This window comes from Papio anubis, chromosome 9 (assembly GCF_008728515.1).
Source record: "Papio anubis isolate 15944 chromosome 9, Panubis1.0, whole genome shotgun sequence".
In the NCBI taxonomy this organism is placed as follows: domain Eukaryota; kingdom Metazoa; phylum Chordata; class Mammalia; order Primates; family Cercopithecidae; genus Papio; species Papio anubis.
In genome coordinates this window covers 105782077-105801404 of record NC_044984.1, presented here as the reverse complement: position 1 = coordinate 105801404, position 19328 = coordinate 105782077, and the positions used below count along the sequence as shown (strand labels likewise).

The 19328-nt window shown below is 42.0% G+C and overlaps 1 protein-coding gene across 20 annotated transcripts in view; it reads left to right on the top strand.

The window, feature by feature from the left end:
- ATXN2 (ataxin 2) overlaps positions 1 to 19328 on the top strand; it is a 155529-nt gene that overhangs the window by 108548 nt on the left and 27653 nt on the right. For 11 of the 20 annotated variants that reach the window (XM_021922948.2, XM_021922950.2, XM_021922947.2 and 8 more), the window contains 5 exons: positions 2089 to 2393; positions 4668 to 4731; positions 5592 to 5744; positions 6127 to 6193; positions 17855 to 17887. In XM_021922948.2, the coding sequence (XP_021778640.2) occupies positions 2089 to 2393; positions 4668 to 4731; positions 5592 to 5744; positions 6127 to 6193; positions 17855 to 17887 (622 nt within the window). The remainder of the gene's footprint in view (positions 1 to 2088; positions 2394 to 4667; positions 4732 to 5591; positions 5745 to 6126; positions 6194 to 17854; positions 17888 to 19328) is intronic. The other 9 variants (XM_021922943.2, XM_021922939.2, XM_021922934.2 and 6 more) reach the window with 3 other exon arrangements.

Below are 19328 nucleotides of genomic sequence, written 5' to 3'. Positions count from 1 at the left end.
AATCCCAGTCATTTCTCTCTCTGTCCCGCGAGCACACAGATTCTTTCTCCACCCCACACTGCATTTTGGGGGAATGGCAGGGGTGTTGCGGGGGCAGTTCAAGACCATCTTCCTTATCTTCCTCAGTGCCTTTTTCCTTGATAGGATGTCAAAACCAGGTACTGTGATCGCTTACCTAATTTTTGGTTCTTATGAAGGTGCTTTCTTGTGTGGATAGTTGTTCAATTTGGTGCTCCTTGTGGGGGATGATCACTGGAGGGTTCTGTTTGGCCACCACGCTCTGTCTCCTCTCCCCTGCTGTCTCTTTTTTTACTTAGGGGTTTAGAATGTCTAACTGACCAATATGTAGTCAGGTCTCATTCTGAATTCATCTACTTATGACCTTCCAAGCCCACTAGGCCCAGTTGTTAGTCCAGCCTCCATGATGGTACCTCCACATCCTAATTTGCTTCCCTCCAGTTCATTTCGCACAAAGCTGCTGTGTTAATCTTTCTGAACTATAAATCTGCCCAGTACTCTACCCTACTTAAAATTCCTCATTGACTTCCCATTTGCCTTGAGAATTAAAAGCCATACTTAAATTAAAAACATAAAATTAAAAACATAGCTTTTTAATTTTTAATTTTTTTTTTTTTTTAATTTTTAGATGGAGTCTTGCTCTGTCACCCAGGCTGGAGTGCAGTGGTGTGATCTTGGCTCACTGCAACCTCCGCCTCCCGGGTTCAAGCGATTCTCATACGTCAGCCTCTCAAGTAGCTGGGATTTACACGTGTGCGCCACCATGCCTGGCTAATTTTTTTTTTTATCTTTAGTAGAGACAAGAGTTTCACCATGTTGGCCAGGCTGGTCTGAAACTCCTGACCTCAAGTGTTTCCACCCGCCGTGGCTTCCCAAAATGCTAGGATTATAGGTGTTAGCCACTGCACACAGTCCTGAACATAGCTTTTAAGTTCCTTTATTGTCATATTCCTTTTGGCAAGTCTATCATTTTCTGACTCACTTGTACATGTGTGTCCCACCCTTGGTCCAGCCATTGGTGCTTTGCTTTACTTCTTTATTTTTGTTATTTATTTTATTTTATTATCATTATTATTTTTTAATGAGAACAGGGTATCACTATGTTGCTCAGGCTGGTCTTGAACTCCTGAGCTCAAGCAGTCTGCTTGCCTCAGCCTCCCAAAGTGCTGGAATTACAGTGATGAGCCACTGTGCCTGGGTCATTGGTGCTATCCTTTTACTTTTTTTTTTTTTTTTGAGACGGAGTCTCGTTCTGTCACCCAGTCTGGAGTGCAGTGGCGTGATCTCGGCTCACTGCAAGCTCTGCCTCCCGTGCTCACACCATTCTCCTACCTCAGCCTCCCGAGTAGCTGGGACTACAGGCGTCCGCCACCATGCCCGGCTAATTTTTGTATTTTTAGTAGAGACGGGGTTTCACCCCGTTAGCCAGGATGGTCTCGATCTCCTGACCTCGTGATCTGCCTGCCTCAGCCTCCCAAAGTGCTGGGATTACAGGCATGAGCCACCGCGCCCAGCCCCCATTGGTGCTATTCTTTTATGTGATAGAGCCATCTTCTCTCTTTTCTTTGGATTTTTAAACATATTCTTCCTTTTACTTAGACTGTTCTCCATCCCAAACACCTCTCCTAAACTTCTTTCACACCTTCGACTAGCTGAAACTTCCATTAAGAAACCTTTCTTTTTTATAGGTTGTTTTTTCTATAGAATCTCTTAGCATTTACTCATTTTGTTGTGAAGTGTCTGATCTTATTTAGATGACAAGTATAGGAGGATAGAAATTTTTTCATATTTTTCTCACCCAGCAAGCACAATTTCTGACATGTGGTAGGCATTCAGTAAATACTGAACTTTAGAGGCTAAGACATTTGAGTGCTTTGGTAACTGTGGTTGTGCTATATAGGTATTCTGTTATTGTTAGTTTATAGTAAAAACATTACTCTTAAAGTATGAAAAAAGCCTTATTCAAAACATTTCATGCATATAGTTAATATTACTTTGCTTGTGCTCATGGCAAAAATGGATTATTAAAGTTATTTAAGATATTTAAGTATAATTGTTTCCTTTATTTAGTTACAGCCAAGTTCTACTTCTGAATCTATGGATCAACTACTAAACAAAAATAGAGAGGCAGAAAAATCAAGAGATTTGATCAAAGACAAAATTGAACCAAGTGCTAAGGATTCTTTCACTGAAAATAGCAGCAGCAACTGTACCAGTGGCAGCAGCAAGCCGAATAGCCCCAGCATTTCCCCTTCAATACTTAGTAACACGGAGCACAAGAGGGGACCTGAGGTCACTTCCCAAGGGGTTCAGACTTCCAGTCCAGCATGTAAACAAGAGAAAGATGATAAGGAAGAGAAGAAAGACGCAGCTGAGTGAGTAAACCTGGAACTTAGACCATCCTGTTACTCATTTAACTTTTTTTTTTTTTTTTTTTTTTTAAAGGCATTTAGGTCCTTCCAACTGTGAAGAATCCATCTGGACTTTTAGACTGCTTCATACATTGCCCTTAGTTTACAAACAGCTAGTCCAAACAAATGACATCTTAAGTAAATTAGGTTATTGCACCCTGTGCTACTCTTCTGTTCTTCCCCTTTTTTGCACCCCAGGGCTAGAAAAACAAGGCATAAATTAAGAAAAGTTTTTCTGTAAATGAACAGGAGTTGAAAAATTGTCAGTTCAGGAGACCTATCTTTACTGGATTCCACTCATTAGTCACCCTCACTGTGCTGCTAGGATGAAAAACTGCCACTGTCAAGGAGAGAAGCATGCGATGCTTCTACTTGGAATTCAAAATATTTTTCATCAGAAACAGTGTTTTAGTTAATGTTTAGATTTGTTAAAATAGACTTAATTCTGCACATTCCGTATATTTGTTAAATGGACTTTCAGGGGCTAACCTCAGAACTTAACTACCATTGACTTAGGTGTTCTGGGTACCAAACAATCCAGTTAAAGCTAAAGTTTTGGAATGCAGCTTATTGATAAATTGGGGACTGCTTATTCTTGATTTGAGGCAAATATTTTTTAGAGCCATGATTTTCTGCAGATATGTTATGTAGATAATATCTTCTCACATAAAAATTACTTCATGCTAGAATATTGGTATGTTGACTGGTGGCTCACACCTATAATCCCAGCACCCTGGGAGGCCGAAGCAGGTAGATTACTTGAGGTTAGGAGTTGAAGACCAGCCTGGACAACATGGTGAAACCCTGTCTCTACTAAAAATACAAAAATTAGCCAGTCATGGTGGTAGGTGCCTATAATCCCAGCTACTCGGGAGGCTGAGGCAGGAGAATTGCTTGAACCCGGAAGGTGGAGGCTGCAGTGAGCCGAGATCATGCCACTGCACTCCAGCCTGGGTGACAGAGCGAGACTCCGTCTCAAAAAGTAATAATAATAAAAGAATACTGGTATGTTAAGAAGTGCTTTTAGGCCGGGTGCGGTGGCTCACGCCTGTAATCCCAGCACTTTGGGAGGCCGAGGCGGGCGGATCACGAGGTCGGAAGATCGAGACCATCCTGGCTAACACGGTGAAACCCCGTCTCTACTAAAAATACAAAAAAAAAATTAGCCGGGCGAGGTGGCGGGTGCCTGTAGTCCCAGCTACTTGGAGGCTGAGGCAGGAGAATGGCTTGAACCTGGGAGGCGGAGCTTGCAGTGAGCCGAGATCGCGCCACTGCACTCCAGCCTGGGCAACAAAGCCAGACCCCGTCCCTTATAAAAAAAAAAAAAAAAAAAAAAGAAGTGCTTTTAAGGATATTTTATAAGTAGCTACTGTCTTTTCAGCTCAAGTGTTTGTTGATTGGCCAGGCGTGGTGGCTCACGCCTGTAATCCCAGCACTTTGGGAGGCTGACTCAGGCAGATCACTTAAGGTCAGCCTGGCCAAGATGGTAAAACCCCATCTCTACTGAAAAAAAAAAAAAAATTAGCTGGGTATGGTGGCAGTCGCCTGTAATCTCAGCTACTCAGGAGACTCAGGTAGGTGAATTGCTTGAACTGGGGAGGCAGAGGTTACAGTGAGCCAAGATTGCACTGCTGCCTGAGCAACAGAGTGGGACTCTGAAGGAGAAAATAAAGTATTTTTTGATTGCCTTTGAGAGGAGCAGTTGTATATTACTCAGATTTTTAAAAAATTGTTCTTTTATGACTATATTCTTTAAGGGTTTAAGGAATTGGCAATATAAGTGCGTATGTTTCAATAAAGAGGATTAGTGATCTTCTAGTGAGAACAGTTTAAATCTATGTTTAGCAGTGTTTCTTTTTTTTTCTTGAGACGACGGAGTCTCGCCCTGTCGCCCAGGTTGGAGTGCAGTGGTGCGATCTCGGCTCACTGCAAGCTCCGGCTCCCGGGTTCACGCCATTCTCCTGCCTCAGCCTCCCAAGTAGCTGGGACTACAGGCGCCACCACCACGCTTGGCTAGTTTTTTGTATTTTTAGTAGAGACGGGGTTTCACCGTGTTAGCCAGGATGGTCTCAATCTCCTGACCTTGTGATCCGCCCGTCTCAGCCTCCCAAAGTGCTGGGATTACAGGCTTGAGCTACTGCGCCCGGCCTAGCAGTTTTTTTAAAATTGTCAGGTATGGAAGATTTTAGAACAACATAAAGTCCATGTAGATTTCACTGGCCTTTTTTTTTTTTTCAGGCAAGTTAGGAAATCAACATTGAATCCTAATGCAAAGGAGTTCAACCCACGTTCCTTCTCTCAGGTAGGTTTATTACTTTCTTTGAGGTTATTTAGTCCCCTAAAAAGAAAAATTAGTAGTCCTTCTTCCATACCTGTCATCTGAATTTTGTTTTAGTATGCTAAAACAACCTTCTTTCTTTTTCTTACATGGCCATTAATGAATACTTTCTAGACATTAAAAAAAGGTCTTTGTTTTGTCATCAGTTAGATGTGATCTTGGGCAAATCTTTGAATTTCTCTGACCCAGAATTTGCTATCAGGTTTATAAATATGTCCTCTGCACCTGAGGGTTTTGCATCCTGGATTCAACCAACCATGGATCAAAAATATAGTTAGGATAATCTGTACTGAACACATGCAGACTTTTCCTTGTCTTTATTCCAAAATGATACAGTAAAGCATTTACTTTGTTTTAGGTATTATAAGTAATCTAGAGATGACGTAAAGTATATAGGAGGATATGCATAGGTTGTATGCAAATACTTCACAATTTTATATAGGGGACTTGAGCATTCTAAGACTTTGGTATCTTCGTAGTGTACTGTAACCAATCCACAGATACCAAGAGATGACTGCTATTATTATTATTCTATTGAGATCATAAGGTATATTTATTTTTGATTTTTAAAAACACTTCCACCAGTTTCTTAAAAATCACTGCCACTGTTTTTAATATTTTTTAATTGGCAAAGTTTTAAGTTTCTACTGAAACGTTTTTTCTTTTATTGAAATGTGAAAATTGATGTGCTATGTTTTTGTTTTCAATAAAAGGGAAATAGTTAAAGCAAGTAAAATTAGACAGATTGGGAAAATCAGTCTTTAAATTGCAATAATAGTTCATTTATTACCTTGAAATAATTGAATTTATTGTTGTTTTTGTAGCCAAAGCCTTCTACTACCCCAACTTCACCTCGGCCTCAAGCACAACCTAGCCCATCTATGGTGGGTCATCAACAGCCAACTCCAGTTTATACTCAGCCTGTTTGTTTTGCACCAAATATGATGTATCCAGTCCCAGTGAGCCCAGGCGTGCAAGTAAGTCATAGAATTTGATGTTCACTTAGCCTCCCTAATTGTTTGTATCTGACACCAAGCACTCTTAGGTTTTCAGTGACTTGAGGGTGTGATGGTTATGCATAGCCATTTGAAACAGAGAGGCATGCAGAGATTCAACGTGATATTAAGTATAAGGACCTAAATCTGAGAATGTTTTCTGTGAAAAAGATGGTTTAGATTTACTTTAGTTTGGGGTTTGTTCCTTTTAGCTGTGGGTATGATCTAATTTTTAAATGACTAATAGAGAAAATCAGGAAACCTTCTCATGCCTAGCTCTCTAGCAATATAAAACTAAGAGCGACAGAATACCTTGTTATTATCATAGGAGCCTAATGTTAATTTTTTTTTTTATTCTCTCAAGCCTTTATACCCAATACCTATGACGCCCATGCCAGTGAATCAAGCCAAGACATATAGAGCAGGTAAAGGTGAGAATAATCCTGCCTGTGTTTGCTTGTAGTTTGCATGCTGCATGAATTGAGTAACTAAGTTTATAATGAATAAATAGTTGTAGTTTAGCTCTGACTTTTTGATGAGGCTATGCTTTGGCTTTTGATGAACAACATTACATAGATATTCACATGGATTTTACAAACAAAAACAGGAGAGGAGAGATGCCCATCAATTGTGATTGTATAGTATCCTCTTCAAAAAGAGTAATTGGAGGCCAGGTATGATGTCTCACACCTGTAATTTTAGCATTTTGGGAGGCCAAGGTAGGAGGGTTGCTTAAGCTCAGGAGTTCAAGATCAGCCTGGACAACAGAGACCTTGTCTCTACTAAAATTCAAAAAAATTAGCTGGGCATGATGGCATACGCCTGTAGCCCCCGCTATTTGGGGGACTAAGGCAAGAAGATCACTTGAGCCCAGGAAGTAGAGGCTGCAGTAAGCTGTGACTGCGCCACTGCCGTCCAGCCTGGGCGACAGAGTGAGACCCCGTCTCAAAAATAAATACTAGCCGGGCGCGGTGGCTCATGCCTGTAATCCCAGCGCCGAGGCAAGGCAGGTGGATCACCTGAGGTCAGGAGTTTGAGACCAGCCTGGCCAGCATGGTGAAACCCCATCTCTACTAAAATACAAAAATTAGCTGGACACGGTGGCGCCCGCTGCCCATAATCCCAGCTGCTAGGCGGGGATGAGGTAGAAGAATTTCTTGAACCTGGGAGGCAGGGGTTGCAGTGAGCCAAGATCGTGCCACTGCACTTCAGCCTGGGCAACAGAGTGAGACTCCATCTCAAAACAAACAAACAAACAAAAAAACAGACTAATTGGCTGGACACAGTAGCTCCACGCCTGATATCCCAGCTGGAGGAAGACTTGAGCCCATGAGTTTGAGAGCAATGTGGGCAATTTAGTGAGACCCTATCTCAAAAAAAAAAAAAAAAAAAGTAATTCCAAGGCTTTTTAAGCTGAAATCTGATTTAAATCTGAACTTAAATTTGAAGAAGAGGGTTCGCTACATTAATTTACTAGATTGCTAACCTTGCTTTATATATACCTACGGTTATTTCCCCAAAGCTAGAATTTCTTTTGAAGCAGAGGGGCAACTAACTTCAACCAATGTTGAAATCCTATTAGAAGGTTGTTTCGGCCAGGCTTGGTGGCTCCGCGTGTAATTCCAGCACTTTGAGAGGCTGAGGTGGGCACATCGCATGACCCGGGAGTTTTAAGACCAGCCTGGGCAACATGGCAGAAACCCGTCCCTACAAAAAAAAAAATAGAGATCTTAGCCAGCCGTAATGGTGTGTTCCTCGAGTCCTAGCTACTTGGGAGACTGAGGTGGGAGGATCAATTGAACCCAGAATGTCCAGGCTGCAGGGAACTGTGACTGAACCACTGGGCTCCAGCCTGGGTGAAAGAGCAAAACCCTGCCTCAAAAAGAAAAAAAAAGATGGATGTTTCTACATTAAAATGAGGGAGTTGTTGTATAATCTAGTTGCATAAACTAGTATTTTGTGCTTGTGTGGTTAAAGAGCCTTCATAGAAAAAATCCCCCATTTTTCTTAAAAGGAAATCTTTTGGCCAGGCGTGGTGGCTCACACCTATAAGCCCAACACTCTGGGATGCCGAGGTGGGCAGATCAGTTGAGGTCAGGAGTACGAAACCATCCTGGCCAACATGGTGAAAACCCGTCTGTACTAAAAATACAAAAATTGGCCGGGCGCGGTGGCTCAAGCCTGTAATCCCTGCACTTTGGGAGGCCGAGACGGGCGGATCACGAGGTCAGGAGATCGAGACCATCCTGGCTAACATGGTGAAACCCCGTCTCTACTAAAAAATACAAAAAACTAGCCGGGCGCGGTGGCGGGCGCCTGTAGTCCCAGCTACTCAGGAGGCTGAGGCAGGAGAATGGTGTAAACCTGGGAGGCGGAGCTTGCAGTGAGCCGAGATCACGCCACTGCACTCCAGCCTGGGCGACACAGCGAGACTCCGTCTCAAAAAAAAAAAAAAATACAAAAATTAGCTGGGTGTGGTGGTGCGTGCCTGGGTGACAGAGCGAGACTCCATCCAAAAAAAAAAAAAGAGTTCTTTTAATGTTGGAAAATGCTAAAGGGTTTCGTTTTTGCCAATCAGTTAATTTAGAATGGTTAATTTCTATCAGTTGAGAAACTACAGAAAGTAGAATAATTTATACAGAAAACATATTTCTCAGTGCCCAGTAATTGCCTTTCTGACATAAAGTTTTCATTTTTCCTGAATTAAGATTTCCTCAATGTGTTTTTTGGGTGTTTTGTGTGTGTGTGTGTGTGTGTGTTTGTGTTTTAATTATTTATTTATTTATTTTTTTGCATACAGGATCTCGCTTTGTTGCTGAGGCTGGAGTGCAGTGGTGCTATCATGGCTCAGTGCAGCCTTGACCTCCTGGGCTCAAGCGATCCTTCCCTCTCAGTCCCCTGGATAGCAGGGACTACAGGTGCACACCACCACACCTAGCTAATTTTTCTATTTTTTGTAGAGATGGGTTTTGCCATGTTGCCCAGGCTGGTCTCAAACTCATGGGCTCAAGCTATCAGCTTGGCTCCACTTCCCAAAGTGCCTGCACCCAGCCGATTTTCTCAATGTTTGATGTAATTGTGATTTCATGGAATTTTTTTTTTTTTTTGGGAGACAGAGTCTTGCTGCATCGCCCAGGCTGGAGTGCAGTAGCCGGATCTCAGCTCACTGCAAGCTCCGCCTCCCGGGTTCACACCATTCTCCTGCCTCAGCCTCCCACGTAGCTGGGACTACAGGTGCCCGCCACCACGCCTGGCTAATTTTTTTGTATTTTTTAGTAGAGACGGGGTTTCACTGGGTTAGCCAGGATGGTCTTGATCTCCTGACCTCATGATCCACCCGTCTCGGCGTGATTTCATGGATGTTAACTAAAAAAATTTTCGTTTTCTCAGTATGCTATTTTTTTTCTTTTTTGCCTTAGAACATATGAATCTGTTGAAAGAACTCTGCCTGAAATAATGTAATCAGATTATAGAGTTTAATCTTATTTTCAGGGCCTGTAAAAATTCTGAGAAGAAAGTGGGTTTTTGTTTTTGTTTTTTTTTGCTACCGTTTTAATGTAATGTTAAGGTGTTCATGTATCACTAGAAGGTGTAGCTGTTTTCAGTGATTACTTAAAACAATGCAATGGGAACTTTTTGTTGTCGTTAAAATATAAAAGATTACTGTAGTAAGAGCAAGCATGACAGTTTGGCTCTCTGATGGGAGAGTCACATTCTAACTTTATGGAGGTGCTGTCTTTTTAATAGAAATGATATACTCAGAGGGTGGGCACAGTGGCTTATGCCTGTAATCCCAGCACGTTAGGAGGCCGAGGTGGGTGGATCATGAAGTTAGGAGTTTGAGACCATCCTGGCCAACATGGTGAAACCCCGTCTCTACTAAAAATACAAAAATTAGCCTAGCGTGGTGGTATGCATCTGTAATCCTAGCTACTCGGGAGGCTGAGGCAGGAGAATTGCTTGAACCCGGGAGGCAGAGGTTGCCGTGAGCCAAGGTGGCACCATTAACTGACTTGTTTAACTGACTTCCTTTGTACTTTTTTTTCCCTTTGTTGAAGTATTTAAAACAAATCTCAGACATCATGTCATTTAATTCCTACATCCTCAATGTGTATCTTTTTTAAAACAGGAATTTTTCTTTGGTACCCATAGTGCTGTTACCACATTTTATAAAATAAATAGTAATTTGGCCGGGCGTGGTGGCTCACGCCTGTAATCCCAGCACTTTGGGAGGCCGAGGCGGGTGGATCACCTGAGGTCGGGAGTTCGAGACCAGCCTGACTAACATACAGAAACCCTGTTTCTACTAAAAATACAAAAATTAGCTGGGCGTGATGGCGCATGCCTGTAATCCCAGCTATTCAGGAGGCTGAGGCAGGAGAATCACTTGAACCCGGGAGGCAGACGTTGCGGTGAGCTGAGATCAAGCCAATGCACTCCAACCTGGGCAATAACAGCAAAACTCCGTCTCAAAAAAAAAAAAAAAAAAAAGACCATCCTGGCTAACACAGTGAAACTCCATCTCTACTAAAAATACAAAAAATTAGCTGGGCCTGGTGGCGGGTGCCTGTAGTCCCAACCACTTGGGAGGCTGAGGCAGGAGAATGGCGTGAACCCGGGAGGCAGAGCTTGCAGTGAGCCCAGATGGCACCACTGCATTCCAGCCTGGGTGACAGAGCAAGACTCCATCTCAAAAAATAAAAATAAATGAAAAATAAACAGATAGATAGGTAGATAGATAATAGATAGATAGATAGTAATTCAGTGGTAACCACACATAGTCAAATCACCCTAATTGAGTCAAGAATATATTCTTGCAGCTGGTTTGTTTTGAATATAGATTACATTTATTGTATCTCTTTGTAGTTCCCCTGCCTTTTCCCTTATTGCTTTGTATCAGAAGCCAGTTGTTCTGTGGTATGTCATGCATTCTCAATTTTTCTGTTTTCTTCTTGGGATGTCATTGATTACATCTGAGTTCATTTTGGGTTGGGGAGACAAATACTAAATGGTTCTGTGTGCGTTGTATCATATGTCAGGAGGCACACAATATCTTTTCCTACTTTTAATTATGAAATGATTGAGAGCTGAAGTGGTAATACCCTGCTCCCCTATCCCACCACCTCCCCATTGTAAGTTTTCTATTAATCTTTTATCTAATTCATTATTAATTTAATGCTTAACATCATTTTTTTCTTTAGGGCTATGGTACTCAAATTTTGGTGTGCAGTATAAACCTTTGGGGAGAGCTTGCTAAAAACATAGATTGCTTGATCCCATCTCCAGATTTTCTGATTCAGTAGGTTTGGGGCATAGGCTGAGAATTTCCATTTCTATTGCAATTTATAAAACCACCTCCCAAGTAATGCCGCTGGTCTAGGGCTATACACTGAAAACCACTGCAATTGGGGGTTTGTAAAGGGTGATTTCTGAATTCCTAGCTTTCTTCTGTGTTTATTAGCTGGAATTATTCTGTAAAGGACTGTTGTTTTCAATTGGGAGTATTTGGTTATCCTGAAATAATTTGTACAAGAAAGACAGGATAAATTCTTAATTGTTTTCAATTTTCAGAGTGAGGAGTTGGTGCCCTTGTTACTTCCCAACAGTGCCCACAAAGTTTTGCTTTTGTTTTTTTAAAGGGTGTATCCTCTCCCAACATTCTTATTTATTTATTCTTACTGTTTTAAAAAGTATTATGAATGCATGGATTTTTATATATTCATTGTATCATGTATTCTTTTTTGTTACTCTCATTGTCCCATCTTTGATGAATGGGAACCCATTCAAGTTGGCTCCTGCAAAACTTTATTGCCTTGATTAGCTATCCCTCCAAGGTACCCTGATTTCTTTTTGCTGGGAAATAGTATTTTAAAATCATTATCTGGTCATTGGCGCTAATTATTGTTGCAGTATTGCTTCTAGGCATTTTCCAGACTAAACTAGGAAATATCACTGTAGGCCAGGTGCAGTGGCACCTGTATCCCAGCACTTTGGGAGGCTGGGGTGGGCAGATCACTTGAGGTCAGAAGTTCAAGAGCGTCTTGGCCCACATGATGAAACCCTGTCTCTACTAAAAATGCAAAAATTAGCTGGGTGTGGTGGCGTGCACCTGTAGTCCCTGCCACTTGCGAGGCTGAGGCAGGAGAATCACTTGAACCCAGGAGGTTGAGGTTGTGGTGAGCCGAGATTGTGCCACTGCCCTCCAGCTCTGGGCAATAGAGTGAGACGAGAAAGGAAGAAAGGAAGAGAGAGAACTTTTTAAAATCAGAAATTTAAATTAATATTTCCAAGTCAAGTTAACATTGTAAGATTTTTACTTTTTACTATGACTTCATGGTTTATCTCTTATTCTTTTACACTGAAGCTTTGGTTACTAAAAATAGTAACTATTATGATATTGCATAACAATTTATCACAAAGCTTAGCTACTAAAACAAACATTTCTTATTTCACACAGTTCCTGAGGGTCAGAAATCCAGGAATAGCTTAGCTGAGTGGTTTCTGTCTCGTCTCTTATGAAGCTTTTGACAGTGTTGGCTAGGATTGCAGTTATCCGAAGGGGTAACTGGGGCTAGAGGATGTGCATTCAAATTCGAAACTGTTGGTCGGCCACGTGGGCTTCACAGCCCCTAGTCATGACGTGGCAGCTGGCTTCTCCCAAAATGCATAGTTCAGAGAAACAGTCCCAAACAGAAGCTGCAGCATGTTTTACAACCTAATCTTGAAAGTGGCATATCATCAATTAATGTTCTACACTGTTGGTCATACAGAGTGACCCTGGTGTACAGCATGGGAGGGGACTGAAAACAGGAGTTAGATCATCAAGGACCATCTTAGAGGTCTGCTTATTTACATTTTCATACAGAGTATATACAGTATCTTCAAAATTATTATTATCTAATTGTTAGACTACAGAATAAATTTTGAGATGTCTTTGGAGTATTAGTTTTTCTCAGTATCTGTTTCAGTAATTCTTTAAGTGCCAGTTTTCAGAGTGTGACATCCTTGTTAATTCCACAGTACTAACTTCTAAAGTTGCTAAGTGTTACATCGACAGTGTGATAAATAGGTAGTTAATCCAGTCGAGTTTGTTTTTCATATTTAGAGATAGCTATTTTTTCATCTGCAAATTATTTGTATGCTTTTAAAGTGAAAATTATGTAAAAAGATGCCATTCATGAAGGCTGGGCTTAATGTCCGCACGCCTGTAATCCTACCATTTTGGGAGGCTGATGAAGTGAGAGGATCGCTTGAGCACTGGAGTTTGAGATTAGCCTGGACAACATAGCAAAACCCCATCTCTACAAAAAAATTTAAAAATTGGCTGAGCATGTGGCATGTAACTGTAGTTCTAGCTCCTTAGGAGGCTGAGGTGGAGGATCACTTGAGCCCAGGAGGTAGAGGCTGCAGTGAGCTGTTATTGTGCCACTGCACTCCAGCCTGGGTAGCAGAGCAAGACCCTATCTCAAAAAAACAAAGATGCATTCAGAGAAGTCTTGCTTATATCCCAGTCCTGTCCACTCGTGTCTTCCCTCATCCCGTCATCTGTAGGGGATCATTACAATTTTTAAATTTATCCTTACATGTTTACTTTTGCACATTTACATTTGTTTATTTTTTAAAAATAGCTTTATTTAGACATTATTCACATACCATGAAATTTATCCATTTAAAGTATACTGTTTCATGGTTTTTAGTATAATCTTAGAGTTGTGTAGTCATCACCACAATCAACTTTAGTACCTTTTAATCACCACCAAAAGAAACTTTGTACCCTTTAGCAGTTACTCCCCTTCGCTCCCCTCTTTCCCCCTCCTCCATATAGCCTAGGCATACGAATCTTATTTTTCTTCTCTACAGATTTACCTATTCTGAATATGTCATTATAATAGTATCATGTTATGTGTAGCCTTTTGTGACGGGCTTCTTTCACCTGTGTTCTCAAGGCTCATCCATGTTGTGACATGTGATAGTATTTCAATCTTTTTTTTTTTTTTTTTTTTTTTTGAGACGGAGTCTGGCTCTGTCACCCAGGCTGGAATGCAGTGGTGTGATCTTGGCTCACTGCAACCTCCACCTCCCAGGTTTAAGCGATTCTCGTGTCTCAGTCTCCCAAGTAGCTGGGATTACGGGTGTCTGCCACTACACCAGGATAAGTTTTTGTTATTATTTTTTTGAGATGGAGTTTCTCTCTTGTTGCCCAGCCTGGAGTACAATGGTGTAATCTCGGCTCACTGCAACTTCTGCCTCCTAGGTTCAAGCGATTCTCCTGCCTCGTCCTCCTGTGTAGCTGGGATTACAGTGACCTGCCACCACACCCAGCTGATTTTTGTATTTTTAGTAGAGACAGGGTTTCACCATGTTGGCCAGGGTGGTCTCGAACTCCTGACCTCAGGTGATCCACCCGTCTCGGCCTCCCAAAATGCTGGGATTACAGGCGTGAACCACCATGCCCGACCTAACTTAAAAAAAAATAATAATAATATTTTTTTAACCTTTTTTTTTTTTCTTTTTCTTTTTTTGAGATAGAGTCTCACTCTGTTGCCCAGTCTGGAGTGCGGTAGTGGGATCTCGACTCACTGCAACCTCCACCTCCTAGGTTCAAGTGATTCTCCTTCCTCAGCCTCCTGAGTAACTGGGATTACAGGCATGCACTACCATGCCCAGATGATTTTTGTAGTTTTATTAATAGTAGAGAAAGGGATAGCTGGGCGTGGTGGCTCACGCCTGTAATCCCAGCACTTGGGGAGGCCGACGTCGGCAGATCACGAGGTCAGGAGATCAAGACCATCCTGGCTAACACAGTGAAACCCCGTCTCTACTAAAAATACAAAAAATTAGCCAGGTGTGGTGGCAGGCGCCTGTAGTCCCAGTTACTCAGGAGGCTGAGGCAGGAGAATGGCATGAACCTGAGAGGCAGAACTGACAGTGAGCCGAGATGGCACCACTGCACTCCAGCCTGGGCGACAGAGTGAGACTCCGTCTCAAAAAAAAAAAAAAAAAAAAAAAAAAAACCATAGTAGACAAAGGGCTTTGCCATGTTGGCCAGGCTGGTCTTGAACTCCTGGCCTCAAGTCATCCACCTCCTTCAGCCTTCCAAAGTGCTGGGATTATAGGTGTGAGCCACTGCTCCTGGCCTAAATATACCACCTTTACCTATCATCAGTTGATGGACATTTGGGTTATTTCCTTTTTCTGGTAATGAGTAATGCTGCTGTGGGCATTCATGTACAAATTTTCATATGAGGCTGGGAGCAGTGGCTCTTGCCTATAATCCCAGCACTCTGGGAGGCTGAGGTGGGCAGATGACTTGAGGTCAGGAGTTTGAGACCAGCCTGGCCAACATGGTGAAATCCCATCTCTACTAAAAATACAAAAATTACCCTGGCATGGTAGCGTGCACCTGTAATCCCAGCTATTCAGGAGACTGAGGCAGGAGCATCTGAATCGCTTGAACCCGGGAGGCGGAGGCTGCGGTGAGCTGAGATCACGCCACTGCACCCCAGCCTGAGTGAAAGAGTGAGACTCTATCTCAAAAGAATAAATAAATAATTTTTTTTTTCCATGTGGCCTTAGATTTTCATTTCTCCTGAAGAGGAATTGCTGTGTTGGAACTGCCAAACTTTTCCAAAGCAGCTGCATCGTTTTGTATTTCTTTCAGTAATGTACAAGTGTTCCAGTTTCTCCACGTCCTTATAAATAACCGATACTGTCTTTGGTTTGGGTTTTGTCCATTCTTGTGGTTATGAAGTGTTATTGTGGTTTTTTGTATTTTTGTTTTGCTTTGAGATGAAGTCTCACTCTGTCGCCCAGGCTGGAGCAACCTTCGCTTCCTGAGTTCAAGCAATTCTCCTGCCTCACCCTTCCAAGTAGCTAGGGCTACAGGCATACGCCACCACGCCAGGCTAATTTTCGTATTTTTTGTAGAAATGGAGCTTCTCCACGCTTCTCAGGCTGGTCTCGAATTCCTGAGCTCAAGCGATCCCCCTACTTCAGCCTCCAGAGTGGCTGGGATTATAAGCGTGCACCACTGTGCCTGGCCCATTTTTGTATTTTTAGTAGAGACGGAATTTCACCATGTTGGCCAGGCTGGTCTTGAACTCCTGACCTCAAATGATCCGCCTGCCTCACCTTCCCAAAGCACTGAGATTTTAGACGCGAGCCACTGTGCCCAGACTATAGGTTATCTTTTTACTTGCTTGATGGTGTTCTTTGTAACACGGTTTTTAATTTTGATGAAGTTCAATTTATCTGTTTGTTTTTTATTTTCTTGCTTGCACTCCTGATGTCATATCAAACAAAGCATTGCCTAACACAAGGCCACAGAGATTCACCCCTATGAAACTCCCATAAAACTCCTATGATTTTATAGGTTAGCTCTTAACGTTTAGGTCTACAATCTCTTTTGAGTTAATTTTTGTATATGATATGAGAGTAGTGGTCCAGGTTTTTCTTTTTGCTTGTGGATATCCATTGTCCCTACCTCATTTGTTGAAAAGACTCCTTTCCTCTTGTTTGTTTATTTGTTTTTGAGATGGAGTCTTGCTGTCGCCCAGGGTGGAGTGCAGTGGCGCTATCCCAGCTCACTGCAACCTCCGCCTCCCAGATTCAAGCGATTCTCCTGCCTCAGCCTTCTGAGTAGCTGGGATTACAGGGGTGTGCCACCACGCCCAGCTAATTTTTGAATTTTCAGTAGAGACGGAGTTTCACCAGGTTGGTCAGGCTGGTCTTGAACTCCTGACCTTGTGATCTGCCTGCCTCCTAGCACTCTGGGAAGCTGAGAGGCTGAGGTGGGAGGATCACTTGAGCTCAGGAGTTTGAGACCAGCCTGTACCATTAAGCCTGGCTAATTTTAGAATTTATCTTAAAGTATAAAATGTGAATCCAATTTATGTTGTTCTAAATGACTATCTAAGATGTTTTAACCAGTTTTATTAGTCTGTAATTTACATACAATAAAATGCTCATCTTTTTATGTTTACATTTTAATGAGTTTTGACAAATACATTTGCTCATGTAAGTACTTGCTTCATCAGTGAAGATGGAAAACATTGTGCCTGTTCCTCTTCTCTGTCCAACTGTACTTTATTACCACTAGCTCCAGTTAACCAGTGATCTACCTTCTTTTACTGTAGATTACATTTATCCTCTCTAGATTTCTTTTTCTTTCTTTTTTTTTTTAGATTTTTTTTTTTTTTTTTTTTTTTACTTAAATAAAATTTTTTATGGAAACATCTCATTATATTGCCCAGGCTGGTGTTGAACTCCTGGGCTCAAGTGATCCTTCCACCTCAGCCTCCCAGAGTGCTAGGATTACAGATGTGAGCCACCTCAGCCAGCCCCTAGATTTTTTTTTTAATAAATGGAATCAAACAGCATATAACAGGGATGTTCAATCTTTTGGCTTCCCTGGGTCACATTGGAAGAAGAATTGTGTTGGGCCACACATAAAATACACTAACACGCTGATGATAGCTGATGAACAACAACAAAAAAATAGCAAAACTTAATAATGTTTTAAGAAAGTTTATGAATTTGTGTTGGGCCACATTCAAAGCCGTTCCAGGACGCAAGTTGGACAAGCTTGGTATATAATTTCATATATGTGTCCTAAACAGTGTAGTAATTTGAGCTTCATGTTAATATCAGCTTATTCCTTTTATTGTTTGTTTTTGAGATAGAGTCTTGTTCTGTCTCCCAGAATTGGTCTGCAATTCTATTGCCTCAGCCTCCGAAGTAGCTGGGATTGCTGGCACGCGCCACCACGCCTGGCTAATTTTTGTGGTTTTTTTTTTTTCTTTGTTTAGCAGAGACGGGGTTTCACCATGTTGACCAGGCTGATCTCAAACTCCTGCCCCCAAATGATCCACCCGCCTTGGCCTCCCAAAGTGCTGGGATTACAGGCGTGAGTCACTGCGCCCAGCCAGCGTATTCCTTTTTCTGCTAAGTAGCATTTCATTTTATGATTATACCACAGTTAATTTACCCATTACTAGTCGATGGGCATTTGAGTTATTGCCAACTTGTGGCTATTATGAATGAAGCTGCTGTGAGCATTTGTGTACAAGTATTTGTGTTTTTATTTCTTTTAGTTAAATACCTAGAATTGGAATTGCTGAGGTATGGTAAGTGCATATTTTATTTTTTTTTTTTAATTTATTTTATTATTTTTTTTTTTTAATTTTTTTTTTGAGATGAAGTCTCACTCTGTTGCCCAGGCTGGAATTCAGTGGCGTGATTTCAGCTCATGGCAACCTCCCCCTCCCGGGTTCAAGCAGTTCTCCCGCCTCAGCCTCCCAAGTAGCTGGGATTACAGGCACGCACCACCACGCCTGGCTAATTTTTTTGTATTTTTAGTAGGGACGGGGTTTTACCATGTTGGCCAGGCTGGTCTGGAAATCCTGACCTCAAGTGATCCACCCGCCTCAGCCTCCCAAAGTGTTGGGATTACAGGTGTGAGCCACCACACACTGCCTGGTAAATACATATTTCAATTAATAAGAAATTAGCAATCTTCCAAAGTGATTGTATCATTTTACATTCCAACTGATCAGGTTCATATGCAAATTCCAAGTGTTCTGCATCCTTGCCAACTCTTGGTATTGTCTTATCTTTTTAATTTCAGTAGGTCTAATGGGTGTCATAGGGTTACCTCACTGTGATCTTAAATGTGCATTTCCCTGATGATGACTGATGAGGAGCACCTCGTCATGTGTGTGTGTGTTTTTGGCTGTCAACCTTTTTTTTAGTAAATTTTTCAAATCTTTTTTCATTTTATTTATTTATTTATGAGATGGAATCTCACTCTGTTGCCCAGGCTGGAGTGCAGTGGTGCCATCTTGGCTCACTGCAACCTCTGCCTCCCAGGTTCAAGCGATTCTCCTGCCTCAGCCTCCCAAGTAGCTGGGATTACAGGCATGCGCCACCGTGCCTGGCTAATTTTGTATTTTTAGTGTAAACAGGGTTTCACCATGTTGGTCAGACTGGTCTCTAACTGCTGACCTCAAGTGATCTACCCGCCTCGGCCTCCCAAAGTGCTAAGATTACAGGTGTGAGCCACTGTGCCCGTCCTAACGTTTCTTTTTGTCTCAGTGTTTCTGGCTGGGTGCAGTGGCTCATGCGTGTAATTCCAGCACTTTGGGAGGCCAACCTGGATGGATCATTTGAGCCGGGAGTTTGAGACAAGCCTGAGGAACATGACAAAACTCTGTGTCTGAAAAAAAAAGAAAAATTAGCCAGGCACAGAAGCATGGTCCCAGCTATTTGGGGGGCTGAGGTGGGACAATCGCTTGAGCGAGGTTGTGAGGGGTTTGAGGGGTGATGGAGGTGAGATCGAGGCTGCAGTGAGCTGAGATTGCACCACTGCACTCCAGCCTGGGCAATAGAGCCAGACCTTGTCTCAAAAAAAAAAAAAAAAAAAATCATGTTTCTTTTCTTACTGTGAAAAGTAAAGTTACTACTTTTAGTAAATTATTTTAAGTTATTTATATATTCTGGTTACAAGTCCTTTCTCAGATACAGGTATTGTGAATATTTTCTCCCAGTCTGCGGTTTTTTTGAAGAGCC